Raw genomic sequence first — 19,485 nt, 5'->3', positions numbered from 1 at the left:
CTAAGCCTCAAAGCTAATAAACAATTAAATAACTTAAAAGTACAATTAACATAGTTTCGTAAAATAAAAATCATTGTCAACTCGCTGTAAAATAAAAGAAAAAAAAGCTTTGAATTTATTCTCCAATATATAACGTCAACAGCAGTGAACACGGTATTGACATTCACTGCCCATTTGTGGATTCCGAAAAACCTTTTGATAGCACCGATAGAAACAAACTGCTTGTAATACTTCGTTCGCAAGGAGCGCCGAAGAAATTCACGCCTTTGGTATCAGTGACCCTGGCAGGAACAATATCCAAGGTGGTGATACAAAGAAAACTTCAGACTAATTTGATGTTGTGTCAAACAGGTGTACAACAAGGAGAGACACTCTTTACCGTTCCTGGAGCTACCATTTTCATGAACAGCGTCCAGATCTGCAGCTGTGCTGACGACGTTGCTTTCGTTGCGAGGAGCCAACGCGCACTTGCTGACTGTACGCTGGAGCTGATAACTAAAGTAAAACCAGCGGCCTGGAAGCTAATGTCGTTAAGACCAACTATCTCGTCCGGTCTTTAACCGTGACACGCTATGGCCACCTGAAGGTCGGCTCATATATTTTTCACAAAGAGAAGAGCCTTAAATACCGTCGTGTAAGCCTTAGCGGCGCTGCAGGTTCCCTAAGTAGTACAATGGACTTCATGACTGAGTGATTGGACTTATCCAGCCCCCCACAAATCTAATCTAATCTAGACCCCCTAATCGGAGTGATAAACTAGAAGCTGCTAATAGAAGCTGTTTTGCTCAGCTGAAACTTCTCAAACATAAATTACTATCGAGGTCGGGTATGCTACAAAGCTACAGGACGCTCATAAGACCAGCAGCAACATAAGGCTGGGAAGCGTGGGTACTGACATCAAACATAAAGAACTACCTTTTCCGTTTTGAGCGTAAAATCGGAAGAAGGATATTTGGACCGATAAGTGAAGCTGGTGGATCTTACAGAATCAAACACAATGTTGAGATCGAATAGGTGATATCAGGTCAAAAGATTGTGCGTTTCGTCAAAGCTCAGCAGCTGAGATGGTTTGGACACCTACAAGGGATCGACGAAAGCAGAACAACGAAAAAGACCTTCAAATCTCTTCAAAAAGCGTGGAAGATAGTTAAGAAGATGGGCAGACGATGTTGATGCTTATACTTTAAATGCTAGGAGAAGCGACGTAATGAACCGAGTCGTAGCTGTAATTGCTAGGGTGATGATGATAGCAGTGAACATTTGTATCCTCCTTATCGCGTGGAATCACAACTCTTCATCCAACTTGCAAAGTTTCAAGATAGTTAAAAAATGTATTGTACAATAACACAGGCCTGCAAAATCTCGCTTTTTTCAGCTTCTTAAACCGCTATGGGTGTTTCCTGAAGGTTTTTTTATGCTGAAAACGAATATGACCTTGAAAATGCTCCAGCACGTCAGGATTTTTGGCTTGGATTTGAGGTTAAATAGTCAAAAAATGCAGATTTTGGCAATTTTTTTAATTTTTTATATTAGTCGCAAAAATATTTTTAAAAATGGATTTTAAAGCTGAAGACTAGTACTTTGCGATGCCGTTGTGGAAAATTAAAAAAAAAACTTTACCTTGCTCAAAAAAAAATTAAAAAAATGGCCAAAATCTGCATTTTTTGACTATTTAACCTCAAATTGCCAAAACTCCTGACGTGCTGGAGCATTTTCAAGGTCATATTCGTTTTCAGCATAAAAAAGCCTTCAAGAAACACCCATATCCGTTTTAGAAACTGTGCCTCGCAGGACTGTGAAATATATCCGATACATTTTGGTACATAAACTTTATTTTTACTTAATTGTAAAATGTGAAAAATTGATGGGTGATATAACTTTTTAATAATTTTTTTCGTAATCAGGACACCAAATGACAAAGTAATTAGTTAAAATTATCGAAAACGTTTTTTGGTTATTGGCCTGTGTAATTATCACAAGACTAGTCCTTTTAGAAAATTGTACAATTCTTTTCTGCTAGTTTTTTATGTGCAAGTGCGTACATACATACATTCTTACTTCGTATGTGTGCGTACATACATTTTTATTACCGTTTACTCTATATGTATTTGCTTAATAAAAATCACTCGACTACAAATATTCGTCTATAGAACTCTAAGCAACTCTGGCAAAAATTTTCCAACATTGCAATTGCAATTGAATATGCATGCAACACTCGCATCATGTAAAACACATATGTATGTATATGTACGTATGGGTGTGTGTGTATGTAGGAAATGCATGCATGTATAGATATGTACTACATAAACTTATTTCAACTTTGCTGCTTTTGCATAACGCTATGTGTGGCATTTGTGGTGGGAGATGAGCAGTAAGCATTGGAATGTTTAAATGTTTTTGTTGTTCAACAATTTCCACTTCGAATGGTCTGCATATCTGTCCCTGCAAATTAGTATATGTGTGCACAACAAAAAGTAAATTATTATTTTATAAGCTTCGCTCTAAGCGCTGCTTCTACTTAGATGAGCGGAGAGAAGCAAGCAAAGAGAAGAGTATACATGTAGGGTCGCACTCATTTGCAAGCAGCGCATTGCCAGTAGGGAGAGCATCTAACGGGGTACTGTTGCTGTTTTAGTGAGTTAAGATACACGAAATGGTTTGTGTTTCTCAATTGGATCGTTGGGGGCTACACGAAGATAAAGTAGAAAGTATTAGGCGCACATTAAAAAAAAAGAAACAAATAAAACTATGCGGATGTGGGCTGTGAGTCTAAGAAGGTAAAAAAAGCTCTATCGTTCTGTCTTTCTTTCTGTAGGCTCCTTTTACCTTTAACATGCCAAAATATTTGTCTGCGAAATATTTGTTAAACGAATATTTAAGATCAATAAGCGTTGAAACTTGTGAATTAGCTTGAATTATTTGAATTAGGGAATTGTATTATAAACTTGGCTTCTGATTACGAAGAAATTTTTTTTTTAAAAAGCTCTTCCAAAAATTCTATTCGAAACAAACCTTGCTCAACTTCTCTACGTTACATGTTAATTTTAATTAAGTCATACGATGGTTTGATTTAAGAAAGCTGTCACCTTTTTAGTATCTTCTGTTTTTCTAAAACTTGAGACACAGTTTTCTCCCTTAACCGTCTTAGCACACTCATATCATTTTGATCGACGCCTTTATGACCAGCCCATATTAACGCCTTGTTGAAAATTTCAACTGCTTTAGTCGGCTTAATTTTCTGCAGTTGCTCTGATACGCTGCCATCATCGGATTCGTCCTCTTGTTGATGATCGTCATCTGCATTGCCCTCCTCGATATCTTCGTTCCATTCATGAATGCCTGGTAACGTGAACTCTATCTGAAATTTTTAATAAAAAAAAGTTTTTTTAATAACCCACATACATATCTTTGAGCATATCTGCGAACACGAACGAACTAAGGGATTTAGAATACTATGGAGATCGACGGCGTTGCTCATCAAGGTGCGAAGTTCAGCTTCCCATTTTTCTTTTAAAACCGCCAACGGAACATTATTTTCGGGATCGTCATGGTTTACCGCAAAACTGAAAATACTGTTCCACCACTTAGCTAATGTTGCTTCACCAACACGAAACCAAGCCGCATCCAAAAGATTTATAGTTGTTTTTAAGTTAATTTTTTTCAACGACTCCAGCAAATCAGACTTTGTCGCTGCTATTGAAGCTAGAAGGCTTTTTCTGTAATGCAACTTAGTGATTTTTATTGCATTCCGATTCATCGGTTGAATGAGGGGAGTAAGGTTTGGTGGCATAAACATTGCCGAAATTTGCCCATTCTCCGTTTCATTTGAGTGAGAAGGAGCGTTGTCGATTAGAAGGAGAGCTTTAACTGGTAAGGCTTTCTCCTTTAAAAACGATGCAATCTTAAGAAACCACCAGTTAACCGTAAAAATCGGACAAAACTTAAAAGAAATTTAACCTGTGGAACAAATGACTGATGAAACCATTGCTTGAAAATAGCCGACGTCATCCAGGCGGATTTCGAGCTCTTATAGTTGGTGGGACACTGAAAGTTTTTAAAGCAGTGTGGATTCTTCGCCTTTCAAATTACCAAAAGCTCAAGCTTATGGGATCCAGTGGCGTTTGAACAGCATAAAAACGTGATTCGCTGCTTCTTGGACTTTACCCCTGGGGCTCTCTTCTCCAAACTTGACGCTTACGTTTTCTCTGGCAAAAGTCTCCAGAATAACCCCACCTCATAAGCATTATACCTATAACTGATTGTTGCGGAACTCCAATTCGGTCATTTTAGCTTTAAGTTTTTCTTTAAACGGATCCACTAGTTATGGTTGCGAAGACAGTTTTTCGCCTGATATTTTAAGAAGACGAATACCGTACCTGTTCTTGAATCCTTGGAGCCATCCATCACTAGCAAAGAAGTTTGCTTCATTTACTTTGAATTTTGCAAGCAGTGTTTGCCTTTTCTTTTGACATTAGAGCACTTACTGGCCAGTTTTTATCTCACATTCGGATAAACCAACAAGAGCTGTCTCCATTTTGGGCAACTCTGAAGAACGCAGTGTTTTTCTCTATCCAGGTCCACAATACGTGTTGTTTACGAACTTTAAAATCACTTGCTTTTTCGTTTTAATGTTAAAAATTGTTGATTTAGCAACATTATATTTCTTTGCTAAAATCGTCACAGATGAGAATTTTTTTAAAAAGCCGAGAATTTTAGCCTTTTGCTTTAATGTCAAACACACGGGTTTTTAGAGCTCCTTTTTACCAGAAAACATAAGACGAAACAAACAATATAAACTACATTCAAGTAATTGTAACGTTTATTGTTCATGTTATAGAGCTTTTTCGGTTTGTTCACGTTTTAGAGTAGTCAATGCACAAAAATGTCTGTTCACGTTTTGGGCTGTTCACGCTTTAGAGCGTTCACGTTATCGAGCGTGCGCTGTAATGGAAAACAAAGTTCAACAGCTCACGATATTTGGGTGTAATGGATAATGCAGAAATCTCTTAAGCGATAAGGGGTAGTGATGAAGCCCGAAAAAGTGATGATTTTCAATTATTTTTTCCTAGTCAATTACTTTATTTTACAGAAATAAAAACATAGCATTGATACATTATATTTCGACTTGACATTAGCAAAATTAAAAAAAAAATAAGAATTGTAAAAGATATCGCTGCCCGTTTCTCCAAAAGTCCCTTGCGGTGATCATCACAAGTCCTTGGAGATCCATTTAAACATTTTTAAATTTTTATTATTTTTTTCAAAATTAACAATAGGCGGCCGCAGGAAATATTTTTCTGATTTTCGAGAAAAAAACCGACAATTAATTGTTAAAAAAAAATCAAAATTAAAAAAAAAATCTGTTTTTTATGTTTTTCAAAAGCAGTGCAAATTTTATTGAAATCTACCATGCGAGTTTTAAGTTACAGTGATCACCAATTCAAAAAACATACAATAGTTTTGAGAAAAACGCATTTAAAGTTTTGCTATCGATTCCGGAGCGCCTGAGCGCCCTTTGTTAATTGTTAAATAACTCGAAATTATTTGACGGATTCACTTCAAATTTTCACACAATATTTTTAGGGTACTACGCTTTAAGAAAATGCAAAAAAAGTCCCTTAATTTGAATATTCTGACTACTCCTAACCCCTTAATCCATCATCAATTACCATTTTCTTCAATTGGTGCCTATCTGGCCACTGCCAAACTAGTTTGCGTTTACCGCAAGAGCTACGCATTTGGAGTGCGCCTCATAATCCAAATTTTACCTACAAGGTGTCCCCATAATCATCACAAATGTGCCTCAGTAAATAAAAATATACTCGTACACACCTACATGCAAGTATACTCGTATCTCCAACTACTAGACTCGTATACTCACACACCTACTGCTTTTACTCTACACATTTTTCCACTCTGCATGCTTTGCATTCTCAATAAAAGATTCACTACTTTTGCTAGTCTAGCAGGTGATACTGGTCACAGCGCTCCATTACAGTACACTGCTGCTGCGCTGATTCGTTGCAACTCTTCACTCTTTTAGCCTCCACTCTCCCGCTCACACTGCATCTCCTTTTTTCAACGCCTTGCTTTGTCCGATGCTGTCCAACATATGCGCTTAACTAACTTCATTTACAGCTTTTTCAATGTAATTCCTTCTTCTGCAACTCTTTTCAGCACTGCCTGTCGCCTGCTCCTCTAAAGTACTGTTTCCGTTCTCTAATTTCTTGTCACCTATTTATTTCACATGCATTTTTTGCTTTTGTTTTTTTGAATTTTTCGTTTTTTCTTCTACCTGCAACTGACAATGCTCCTAGTGCTTCGAGTGGTTTTGTGGACGTCGTTTGTGTGCTGCTTTGCTTAAATTCCGGCAGACGGAAGCCACATTTCATGGACAATGGCCAAGTATGGCAGAAATATTGTGGACACACATACATACGCACATACATACATGCTTATGTATGGATGAAAATAGAGATTTTGTTGTCGTAATTGAAATACATAAGTATGTGTGCAGTTGAAATATATATGTGTGTGTGTATACTTAAATGAATGCTTTGCAAAAAAGTTGAAGAGAAGTGAAGCGGAGTGTGGTGAGCTGTAAGCGGTTCGCCTGGCAATATTGTCCAGGCATATGCACACATACATACACCTACGTGAATGTGCCAATGTATGTATGAAGATAAGTAACACACATACATATGCGCTTTAAGTGTAGAAATATGTCAGTCTTTCGCACAACTATTGGGTAAATTGCAAGCAAAAGCTGTCTGCATCACCTGGATTTTGTTGTTGTTGCATACTTGTTTGTATGTATATACCTAATTGCGTTTTTGCTATAGTTTTTAGGATTCTGATTTCATTCTTCGCCTGAACAAAGTTATCCACAATCGCTGGCTAATTTATGAAACAGAGGTGGCGGACAGCACCCGTACATATAAATGCTTACAGTCCGTTTCATCTGATTAGAGGCAATCCTTTTTATGGAAGAAAATGGTTACTGAAGCAACCGTACTTAATGTAGTAGTCCAAGTGTTTCGGATGATTCCAGTGAAGACTGTATGAATATATATATATATATATAATTGGCGCGTACACCGTTTTTGGGTGTTTGGCCAAGCTCCTCCTCCTATTTGTGGTTTGCGTCTTGATGTTGTTCCTACAGTTTCAAGCTGACTCCGAATGGTAGATATTTTTATGAGGAGTTTTTTCATGGCAGAAATCCACTCGGAGGGCGACCGCTATTAGAAAAATGTTTTTCTTAATTTTAGTGTTTCACCGAGACTCGAACCAAGGTTCTCTCTGTTAATTGCGAATGGTAGTCACGCACTAAGCCATTCGGCTACGGCGGCCGTCTGTATGAATTATTACATAAATAAGTTTATGAATAAATTTATACAAATTCTCCCGACAGCCTAATGAAAATTAAGACCAATTCGTTTTAATGATTCGAAGTGAAGCACTTTTGTTTTCAAATTGGTTTCCATTCTTATAAACCTTACAAGCAAACCACCCCACAGATTTTCAATAATGTTCAGATCTGGGGAATACGATGATCAAGCGCTGACCGCACTTGAAGTGTCTATAGATGCGTTATCCAGGTGATTTTTTTTTTTTGGCGGTAAGGTTGGGTTAAAAATGCCTTCGCACCATATAGTAACCGTCGCTACTACGTGTTTGGTGATTCCACTAAAAATAACCCTCCTCTTCTCTTGGATTTTCCCCTCCAACTCGGCATTGCTTCGAGGTAGAGGACCAAGACGGCGTCCTAAGAAGGACTCTTACTTACTCACCCTGCGTCCAGGGTCGCCTGTTTTGAGAAACCTATGCTCAATGCTCTTCAGCATAGCTTTCCATTTCGCGCTTCTTTTTTCGGATAATATCCTCCACAAAATTTGCGACGGCATTCCATTTTTTTTCGTCTGTTATCATTTTCTCGATAATTTCTTCAGGTGTAAATACACCAATAGCTCGCTGCAGACCTGTTCTCTCTACGTTCCACCTCTCGCATTTAAAGAAGGTGTGTTCCGCATCATCATACTCAGTATCTCCATATATGCAGTTTGGTTGGCTCACTTTTCCCATTCGCCACAAATACTTGCGAAAGGACCCATGTCTGGACAAAAACTGTGTGACGTAATAGTTAACCTCACCGTGCTTTCTTCCTACTCACTTTTTTAGATCGGATATTAGTCTCGCTGTCCATCTACCATACCGTTCAGAGTTCCATCTTGCCTGCCAAAGTGTGAATGTTGAACTCTAATATCGGAGAAGTGTGGTATTGGGATTCCTGTGTTTTTTGCCTCCCATCTCCGTTTACGCTCTTGTGCTAGAATATCTATAGGGATGGTTCCGCTGATAACTAACACCGCTGCTTCAGATACTGTTCTGCATGACGAAGCCACTCTGAGAGCACAGGTGCGTTGAACAGATTGCAGAATTTTCCGCCGGCATTGCACCCTCAGCGAATCTGCCCATATTTCGCATCCGTATAAGAGAATCGAGTTCGTCGTGCCCATTAAAAGTTTTCGCTTGTACTGCGTTGGACCTCCAAGGTTTGCCATGAGCTTACTTAACATGCCGCTTACCTTGGCAGCTCTTGTGGCAGCATGGTTTATATGCGCCCAGTAGGTTAGCTTTGTGTCTAATTGCACTCCTAGGTACTTGACCACTCTTTTTGTTGATAAAGTGGCATCAAGTACTTGTATGTCTACTTCTAATAGGATACGTCTGTTCGTTAGAAGGATTAGCTCTGTTTTCTCTGATTGATTGATTGATTTAACTTTCTTTTGGCTTCGTCAGTGTTTCGGGCGATTATTACAGCTGCAATGTCATCTGCGTATCCCACTAAATGCACATCCTCAGGCATCTCTATTCGAAGGATTTCATCGTAGCTTATATTCCAGAGTTCAGGTCCAAGTACTGATCCTAGGGCCGCCCCTGCTGTTATTTGTTTAGTCTTACACCCTTCTCGCGTTTCGCATAAGAGCACGCGATTGCTTAGATAGCTACGAATAATCTTGAATAGATTATTCGGGATCTCGAATGTTACCTTTAAGGCTTCAATTACGTCGTTCCAGCTTAAACTGTTGAAAGCATTTCTAATATCTAGTGTGACTAGTAATAGTAAGCGTTTGGAGTATCGATTATCTGCCTGGGCATGTTCTACGCTAGCTATTACATCTTGGATGGCTCCTAAGGTAGATCTGCCACTTCTAAAACCATGCTGGCTGTCAGAGAGGTCGCCACTGTTCTCTACGGCTTCGCTAAGCCTATGCTTTATCAGTTTCTCAAAGAGTTTTCCTGCGCTATCCAGCATACATAACGGTCTATAAGCGGACGCTAATGTTGGGTCTCCCTTCCCCTTACTGATTAGTACCAGTTTTTGTTTTTTCCATATTTCTGGAAAAATTCCTTCTTTTAGGCATGTGTTGTACATGTTTAGCAGCAAAAGAGGGCGTTCGATTGCCAATAGTTCCAATATTTCTGCAACTATGCCATCAGGTCCTGGCGCTTTATTGCATTTCATTGCATTTGCAGCATCCATAAGTTCTTCTTCTGTGAATGGGACAGGTTCCGTTGCTTCATGCTCGAGTTCTTCCCTCTCAGCACAGTGTGTTGGGAAGAATGTGTCAACTATTTTGCTTACCACTTCGGTTTCCATATCAGCAGCAAGGGATTTGGCTCCTAGCTTTTTCATAACGATTTTGTAGCCCAACCCCCATGAGTTGTTGTTTAGATCATTTCCTAGCTCTTCCCATTTGTCTTTTTTGCTTTGGCTTATAGCTTTCCTCAATTTTTTTCTGGGTCTCCGGACCCAATCTTCTGGCTCTAGTATACTTTCTACGCTTTATTTAGTCTGCAGTTAACATCTTCATCTGCTCTGCTCTCTGCCGTGATAGTATAGCCGAGGTAGCAGAAGCTTTCTACAAATTCCAACGGACACCCGCCAGCCATTATATGTCTTGCTTTATTGTGGTTGATTCTTCAGCCCGACAGTGCTTGCCAGCGTGACTAGTCTGTTAGTCTTCACTTGTATGCCAATGGGTTTGTGAGAGACGGGACAGATGTCATCGGCGCAGTCCAAGTCTCCAAGATATCTGGTGAAACTCCACACGATGTCTCTCTTGTGCAGGGTCAATTGGCTCATAACATCGTCCAGGACGATGTTGAAGAGCGGCACTGCCAATTCGGAGTTCACCTAAAGGGCTTTGATGAGGCGGATTTTCATAGCGCGAACTCACTTTCGATTCAATGCCAGCCATATTGAGGCTCGTTTGATTGTGTCGAATACCTTTTTAAAGTTAACGGACTGCATTTAAAGTAGGGAGCGCCACTCAAGTGATTGTTTTAAGGACTAAGTCCAGATTATTCGTCTTTTAAGGAGCGTTCGATACATTGGAGTCTACTTTGTATGATCGTGGCTAGAATTTTGTTGGTTTTAAAACATTCTTTCAAACAATTTTTTCCACTTAAAAAAAAGAAAGACGCACAAGTAGGTTAGGTTGGCAATAAGCCACGCATAGACCTTTTGGTCCCTAGCGATACCAGATGGAGACCGACCTCTATGAATACTGAAAGTAGACATCATGTCGCTTTCGGCGAATCTAAGCAGAGATGGGTGATCCGCTTTTAAGACGTCGTCTAGACTCTCAAACAATGGAGCTCCAGGCATTTTAAACGCATGTTTGGTAATGCCGGACAGAACGCTCAAATAAATCCCTTCAAAATTTATTGTGAGACATGAAAAACTGAACCTGGAAATGCAGAGTACGGTACCTTTACTTTACGAGTCTTATACTTATCATCCAGAGTACGAATCTGTGCATCCCCATTATCTGTATAAAATATATCCAATATGCACTTACACGCTTTTTGTCTAACATTGCATGCCTGCAGTGGGTATTAACTCGTAAGAGTATATTTGGCCGAGTGCTACTCGTACAGCAACTCTTAGCAGGCTGTGTGCATTTGGCATGGCCCCAGGCAGGTGCCAACATTCATAATTTATCATCGACACAATCTCTGGGCGATGCATTTTATTCAATTTGAACATTATGCCATTTGAATATAGGGAAATACGAGTATAAAGCAGAAAGGGTGGAATGGCAAATGAGTAATGGCAGCTTAATGGATGGATGGATGGATGGATGGATGGTGGCTAGGATGGGGCTTTCGTTGTTTTGGAGCGCCAAGGGAAAAAATTGGCATCTCATATACGAAGGTATATGAAAGCAAAAAAGTATTGTGAAGAGCCAAGTCAAAGTGCTCATAGTCGCAGCTGCAAATTGACTAGCGAGTGTGGGACCGCGAATGAGGCTGCGGTAGTTTCCCTCACTATTTTCATTGTGTTGAGCTTCAAGCAGAGCGTTCGCTTTTATGCAGATCGTTGCTGTATAAATATTAGCGGCATTTTCCGCAGATTGTTTGAGTGTTAGCAGGCATGTAAAGTATGTTTGTAGATATATGTAAATCTCGGTATACAAAACTAGATTAGTGACTACATACTTACCCGCATATCTATGAGTTGGCATTGAGTAATCCTTTCGCATTCTTTTTTGTTTTTTTTTTCTTATTCCAAATACAGCTCACTGGATTCATTCCAAATACCATTTATTGGCGGCTCCAAGGATTTGGTGGTTTTAATTTGCAATTCAGGTGTACGCCACGAATTATCACAAAGCGAATATCCAACCAGACGTAGACAATGCGCTGAGGCACTCAAACTAATGGAAAAGATGAGCTATAGAGATGCCAAAGTGGATAACTTGTCAGGTAATTAATGTCGCTTAAATCACAAAGCTGATTATTGTTGTTGGTGTTGATGTTGGTTGAATTGGCAGCGGGACTTCTGTTACGCTGCTTTTAATTTAACTGATTATTATAGAATTTTGTTATGTTACTGGATGTTGAAAAGCTGCCGCAGGCAAATGGTGCTAATAGAAGAATGGAAGAGCGGTAAAGTAGTGCAAAAATATTTGGTAAGCGTGGATGCTTTCTAGGATGCAGGAGGAACAAAAAACTTATTTTTTTTTTTCAGAAAAAAATTAGTGAATCAAATTTTGAAAATTTTATTTTTTATTTCGGGAGCTTTGCGTTTCACTCAGTAGAGTGTGCAACTTGCGTTATATCTTTTATGTGATTGTATGCGTACGAAGGTGGTTCAAAAGTAGGTACTGTACTCAATGAAACCCACAAAACGGTTGTATATAAAAAAAAGTAAGACATATATTTTTTTAAATTAAGCAATCGGTTGATATGAGGGTTACTATTCTAGCCCTGGGCACCTCTAGCGCGGCAAGCGCCATCTGACTTTTGACATATTCCACTGTAAATGCAATCAAAACGTTTTTATAAGTGAGACTTTTTACTGTTTTTACAGTGGATTTAATAATTAATCTCAGCAAAAAAATGGAATTAAAGCGCGCACATCTTCGAGCGATTAATTGGAACAATTTTCCACTTGCATTACGAAGACAAGAATGCATCGTTGAACCAAAAATAGTATGCGGCGAGCAAACATGTCATTCCCTAGGTTAGACCTTAGGTCCTTTGTGGTACCACTGTGCGACACGGGAACCTCATTCATGTTTCTTCATGGAACTATTTTGTGGCTCTTATGAAGCGCAGGATTGGTGCCATCCCCATGCCGTAAGTTCTGTAAGAGAAGTGAAAAGGTATTTACCTAGAAAACCTAGTCTGATTTCAGCTAAGACTGGACAATTGCAAAGGATCTGCTCGACTATTCCTTCCTCTTCCTATTCCTCATCTCTACCACTTCTAAAATATTCGTGGGAGAAAACTTCTAGACTCAAGGAATGTCTGTCAAATAGCCAATGACCGGTTACAAAGGGTGGTTAAGTTTTAAGGGCAGGTGTTGGTTTTGAATAAAATACATTTTTTTTAAGAAATTTATGTAATTTCTCTTTATTATGATAATATCGGTATGGCTCAATTACGTGTGGAACAAAATATTGTCCAAATGGCTGCCGTGACCTCAGCGGCACTCCTTCACCCGATGGTCAAAAGGTTCTATGACGCTGAGGCATAATTGAGGTTCTATGCCGTTAATGTGCCGAACTATCTCATCCTTTAGCTCTTGAGTTTTTGCTGGCTTATCGACGTATGTCTGCCCGGCATTCCTGTGCAACCTTTGATCTTAGTGTAGCTGCATTCATTGGTTTAGCAGCCGTCTGGTTATCCGAGAATATATTTATAGTAGGTTTTGTTACGGCATGCCAAATTAGATACGAGGTGTGTCGCGAATTTTGTTTTTTTTTTTTCAAAAATTATTTATTTATCATTAATATCTATTGTGTCCCCTTCAAAGTAATCCCCATGAGATATTATGCATTTGTGACAACGTTTTTTCCAATCTTCGAAGCACTTCAAAAAATTATTTTTTTTATCTTGTTCAGCTCATCCTTCGATGCCGTCTTCATCTCGTCAATCGTAGCGTAGCGTCGTCCTTTCATGGGCCTCTTCCGTTTCGGGAACAAGAAAAAGTCACAGGGGCCGGATCTGACGAACACGGTGGCTGTGGCATCATTAGTGTTTTGTTTTTGGCCAAAAAGTCGCGCACAAGCCACGATCTGTGTGCAGAGGGGTTATCGTGATGCAAGAGCCAATTTCTGTTCTTCCACAAATCCGAGCGTTTCTGGCGAATTGCTTCGCGCAAATTGCGCATAACTTGCAGGTAATATTCTTTATTGGCCGTTTTACCCTGTGGCAAGAACTCATGATGCCCAACGCCCCTACAATTAAAGAAAACGGTAAGCAAAACTTTTACATTTGAGCGAACTTGGCGCGCTTTTTTCGGTATTGATTCGTGCGGCAGCTTCCATTGAGATTATTGAGCTTTGGTTTCCGCGTCATAACCATAAACTCACGATTCTTCAATAGTTATGACCCTCTGAAGCAAATCTGGGTCGTCGCGGACAGAGTCCAACCTCCCATTAGCAATATTCATGCGATGCTGCTTTTGGTCGAAATTCAGTAGTTTTGGTATGAATTTTGCGGCGACCCGTCTCATGCCCAGATCATTGAAACAAATCGAATGGAACGATCCTCAGCAATTGATATGTCTAGGTCCTCAGTAACTTCTTTAACGGTGATTCGACGATTGACCAATACCCTTTTCTTCACTTCATAAATTTCGTGCGCTCGGGTGTCCGGCATGCTTTTCGTCTCTCGCATCTTCTCGGCCTTCTGAAAACATTTTGTACCACCGATAAACGTTGCTTTGGTCCAAAGTAGCTTCTCCGTATGATGACACAGTCAACATTCGGAATGCATCCGCGCACTTAATTTCGTTTTTCATACAAAATTTGATACAGATTCTTTGATTCATCTTTTTGAATAGGTAAAAGTCGAAGACGCGCCGAAACATGTGCAAGCAAAGCAGCTGTCAACAATTAACTGAACATTAAAAATTTACCGAACTCGCCGGAATGTGTGAGAGACATGAGTACCAACATATCGCCGCAAAGAAATCGCAATTCGCATATGCGTAAACTGCGAAAATTCAAAATTCGCGATACTTTTTGAGCACACCTCATACGTAAGCAATTATTTTATAGCTAGAACTTCTGCCTGATAAACGCTGCAGTAGTCTTGTAATCGAACGGATAGTTCCAGTCGTAAATCCTTCGAAAATACACCATAGGCAAACTTATCGTCTAGCTTAGAACCATCTGTATAGCCCTTCTCTGTGGCTTTGGTGTTTGCCCCTCTCTTCGTGACGGTATACTCGTCTTGAAGAGTCTCTCGAAGGTGAGTCTTGAAACAAAGTAGGTCATTTCTTATTTGTGACTATTCAGAGTATGCAGCCGCGCGGTCTTTCCATTGCGCCATGATTTCAAGTCTAAGCATCAAGGCGGCGGCCACGGCTTTCCCTACCAACAGGGAAAATGAATTTTCTCGTAGTCGCTGTTCGCTCACCAACTTTATTATGAAAATAATTTTGCTTTTTAGGGAAATTTATCATTTATCAATTTAACGCAAAAAACGTTGTTCCTTTTTTATTCACCTTAATGCGTTCGGCTGCCTCATTCAGGTGCATTTAAACGAATATGAATTTTTATTTTTGAATAATATTTGAAATGCAACGATTTAAGTATAACAACAACAACGAAACTTGGATTTTATTTCCGGTCTAAATTTCCGTTAGTTTGACAACCAATACGAGTTAGAAGTTGTTATGAGCCGTGCAAGCCAAGAGGGAGAGACAAGGAGGTGAAACTAAAATTAGCCTTCCGTTGGGCAACTGGGTCTGGCCAGACTTTTTCCACATTGCACGTGAATTTAACGTATTTTTTATATATGTGACCTGGTCTACGAAAAGGTACCTTACGTGCGAAAACAAGTTTTCGAGAAAACAGCAGTTAAAGTTTAAACTTCTAAAAACCTTTGTAACTTTCTCTAAATATTAATATTTTTCAATCCGGTTTGGATTATTTTCTTCAGCATAGATCACAGTATCAATAAAATCACAGAAGTAGTCAAAAACATTTTTTTTATATATAAAATATATAAATAAATAAGAAAAAGTTAATGGAAATCGCAGAATTCATTTTAAAAAATAAGTTAGCTTTTGTACCGACATCCAAAAAAAACTTTTAAGACCCGGTGACAAAAATTTTTCGAAGTACTGAATACGATTCTGGTGTCAAATTTGAAAAATTTTAAATGGCATATCCAAGATGGCGCTCCAAACCTAGAAAAAATAATTTAAGTTTTCCAAATAGCAACAATAACTATAAATAAGTGACACATGTTTGTAAAGGTTTTTAAAGCCACTGGCTACGAATATGATGTCAAATTGACAATTTTACAGTTGACAGCTGCGCTACGTCTCCTTATTCTACTTCGTAGCTTTTCTGTTACTACGTTTATGTAATCATTTCTGTTAGTCTTTTGTTCACAAAATAGTGAAAAATGAGTGTTGACGAGGAGTTTAGTGCCGTTTACAGTGAATATTTTCCTAAAAACGATGAAGACAATGATGTTAGTTCGAATAGAAGATGATATGGAAAAAGCTTTCGTTGGGATAGATTTATCTACTGTGGAAAAAAAAACATATTGGATCCATCATTTAGAATCTTTTAAATTTGATATTGGATTCGCAATTAGCGACACCAAAAACCCCTAAGTAACGAGTTTAGAAAGAATTCGATGCATTTTTTTAAATTTGTCCGTCATATTGGATTAGCTATTTTCATTTTTTTAAATCTTACAACAGATTCGTAATCAGCGACCTCCAAAACCAGCAACGCCAAAAACCCCCGTGTATTGAATCTTAAGAGGATCCGTTAAATTTAAAAAAACATGTCCGACATATTGGATCCGCCATTTTGATTTTAAATAATCTCACTTCATATTCATATGCAGCGACCTCGCAAACCGCCGAATAACAGTTTTTAAATATTTTAATTAACTTTTGATGTTGAAACAATGCCACAATTCGTGACAAAAATTTTGACAAATCCTTAAAAACCACCATTTATAATTATGAATACATTTTTTGTAACAAATTTTTTGAAAACAGGCTTCAGTATCGTATTCATTACACCTCAGACTGTCCAGGAATGGTTCAGTTTTTAATTTTCACAAATTATTGTCTTCGTTATTCTAATTTGTATCATGACAAAAAAATCAGTCTTTTTCGTATTTCTACAATACTTTTCTTTTTTTTTACTTTTAACAAACTTTTAAACAAATTATGACTTCCTGGTTTTCACCATTTTAAAGAGCCTTTCACATACTATTCGAATCAACAAAAAAGTGAAAAATGATTTTTTGACACGTAAGGTACCTTTTCATAGACCAGGTCACATATTATACCTAACGACTTCAGCTTCCTCCTAAAATATATTTTTTTATCGATTTATGGATATAACCTTTTAAAAGGTATCCTCGAACATTACGAAAACAGGCCAACCGAAGTGGGTGCCCAACCGAAGGTTTTAAAAAAAGATTCCACAGGAGGATTAAGAACGCGTTCATACGAATATGCCAGCTGATGCGTTGTGGAGTATAGAACAAAATTTTCATTTGAAAAATAAATTTTGAAAGAGAAAATGGTTCAGCACAAAGTGTCGAAATATTTAAAATTTTGTTCAGCGAGACAATGAAATAAATAAAAATTCAGTATAAGTTGCTTTATACGTGTACTATGTACTTAGGTATTTTACCCACCTAAGCCCCTTAATTATATATTTTCAAAGGCATTAGAGCTTCCTTTGAGCAAAAACTACCCTTCGACATGCCTTACTCAACTGACTGCTAATGAAACACAACACTTGCAAATCAAATTTGCCTATGACATTCGATTTAGTTTCTCGCAAATAATAGGTGACAAAGTTGACCCTTGTGCAGGGATACTAGACAAGTACATTAGAGCGGGTCGACCAAATAGTACGTTCAAACTCTCTCCTTATTTGAGTGCTCAAGGGCAGAGTATCTCGAAACCAAACAACAAAGGCTTAGCTGGGTCACCCTGAAAACAGTAACATTTTTTTTGTTGTTTTTAGTGTGTGTTTGTTGTGGTAAAGCGCTCGACAATTGCTATCTTTTAATATTAAAAATAATTGGCGCTTTTACTCCTTGTTTATTACTTGGCCAAGTTTCTTCTCCAATTTTCGGTGGGCTTCGTGATGTATGCCAACAGATGGACGGGTCTACAGTTTTTGCCGCCTTCGAGCGGCGGGTGTTTTTCTTGTGAGGAGATCTTCCATGATAGAAATACTCTCGGAGGCTTGCCACTCCCTGTCGAGGGGCAACCGCTTTTGAACATTTTCTATCATCTGGTATTTCGAGCTCGGGTACTACCGAACGGCGGTCACGCACAAGCCCATTCGACTACGACGGCCAGAGCTTTTCTATTTGGATATAATTCATCTTCGACGAGTTATTTCGCTAGTGAAAGCTTTTGTTCAGATATTTTTTTAGCTGTTGAAGTGGAAATATAAAAATATAAATATAAAAAATAAATATAAAAATAAATAAATATTAGATGAAATTTCTCCCGGGCTTATTATTAAATTTCCTTATTGTTACTGCATAACAAAAATTTTAAAAATAATATAAAACTAGAAGTACCCTTAAAAGTTAGGGCTCTAACACATTTTTTATGAACTTAATTTGAGGCGGCTGCCGTAGCTGAATGGGTTGGTGCTTGACTACCATTCATAATTCGGAGAACGTAGGTTCGAATCTGCATGGATGAATTAGCAAAATGAAGGAAAAGTATTTTCTAATAACTATCGCCCCTCGGCAGGCAGTGGCAACTCCGAGTGTATTTCTGCCATGGAAAAGCTGCTCATAAATAAAAATATCTGGCGTTCATAGTCGGCGTAAAAGTTTAGGTCCCTCCATTTGTACTATTTTATATATAAATACATTTATATAATACATTTAACTATCTTCTGGGGTCAAATACTTAGGAGTAATACCTGATTGTAATATGACCTGGAAGACGCACGTTGAGTAGAAGGTCTCTCGAACAATAAAAGTCTTCCGGCAGTGTAAGAGAACCTTTGGCTAGACATGGGGTCTAAGACCGGCGATAGTCCACTGGTTGTACATCACCCTGATTAGACCCATTATCACATACGCCTCTGAAGTCTGGTAGAAGGCTACAATGGGTAATTCCAGAGAAAAACCCCTAAACAGGCGACAGAGAAGTGTGTGCTTGGGTATCACAGGTGCTATGAGTACAACATCATCATCCCTTAATGCCATCCTGAACTTGCAACCTCTAAATCTGGAGGGGAGCAATGAAGGCGGCGCACAGACTCAAGTCAAACGGAGAATAGGGAAACGAAGAAAATACAGGCTACATTCAGATTTGCCGCCAGTTGTCGGAGTCGTGCACACTGTTCTCGATTCCAGCCTTACGTTAGCTTTGGTAGTATGAAGTATGACGTTTTGATCCCAACAGAGGTTAATAATTAAGTCCAGAGAACCTACTAACGAGATTCCAGCACACTTTCTACACCGACGGATCCAAAATCAGCGATTGTGGTGAATATGAATGGTACTTAGACGAAGACCCTAAGCCTACGATGCAGGACTGATTGCTATGATATTCTTGACAGAAGTATATGCCATCTGAAATGTAGCATACTGACTAATCGAGAAAAAGTGTCGAATTTTTAGCGGCAGTCGAGCTGCACTGAGATCACTTGCTAACCCACGCTGTTCTTCGAAGTGAAGAGGTGAATGTTAGACAAAACTGAACAGTGTTGCAAAACACAGCAAAGTTAGTCTTATTTAGGTGCGTGGACATTATGGTATTACAGGGAACGAGTTAGCGGATAAATTAGCTAATGAAGGCTCTACAAGTATGCCACTAGGCCTGGAACTCTTTCTAGGTGTCAATTCTGCATCGATTCAACTATGGATTGACGACTTCATGAGGTCTACCTATAGAAACCGTTGGTCTTAGTTGAATACCTGCAGAGTAGCCAAGTGTAATCATAGGGC

At 38.8% G+C, this 19,485-nt stretch overlaps 1 protein-coding gene across 3 annotated transcripts in view; it reads left to right on the top strand.

Moving 5' to 3' along the window:
* Positions 1 to 19,485, top strand: part of LOC128857895 (galactokinase-like) — a 122,605-nt gene that overhangs the window by 40,434 nt on the left and 62,686 nt on the right. For all 3 annotated transcript variants that reach the window (XM_054093717.1, XM_054093715.1, XM_054093714.1), the window contains exon 6: positions 11,588 to 11,775. In XM_054093717.1, the coding sequence (XP_053949692.1) occupies positions 11,588 to 11,775 (188 nt within the window). The remainder of the gene's footprint in view (positions 1 to 11,587; positions 11,776 to 19,485) is intronic.

Source organism: Anastrepha ludens, chromosome 3 (genome assembly GCF_028408465.1).
Source record: "Anastrepha ludens isolate Willacy chromosome 3, idAnaLude1.1, whole genome shotgun sequence".
NCBI lineage: Eukaryota > Metazoa > Arthropoda > Insecta > Diptera > Tephritidae > Anastrepha > Anastrepha ludens.
This window is presented reverse-complemented; position numbering and strand designations above follow the sequence as displayed.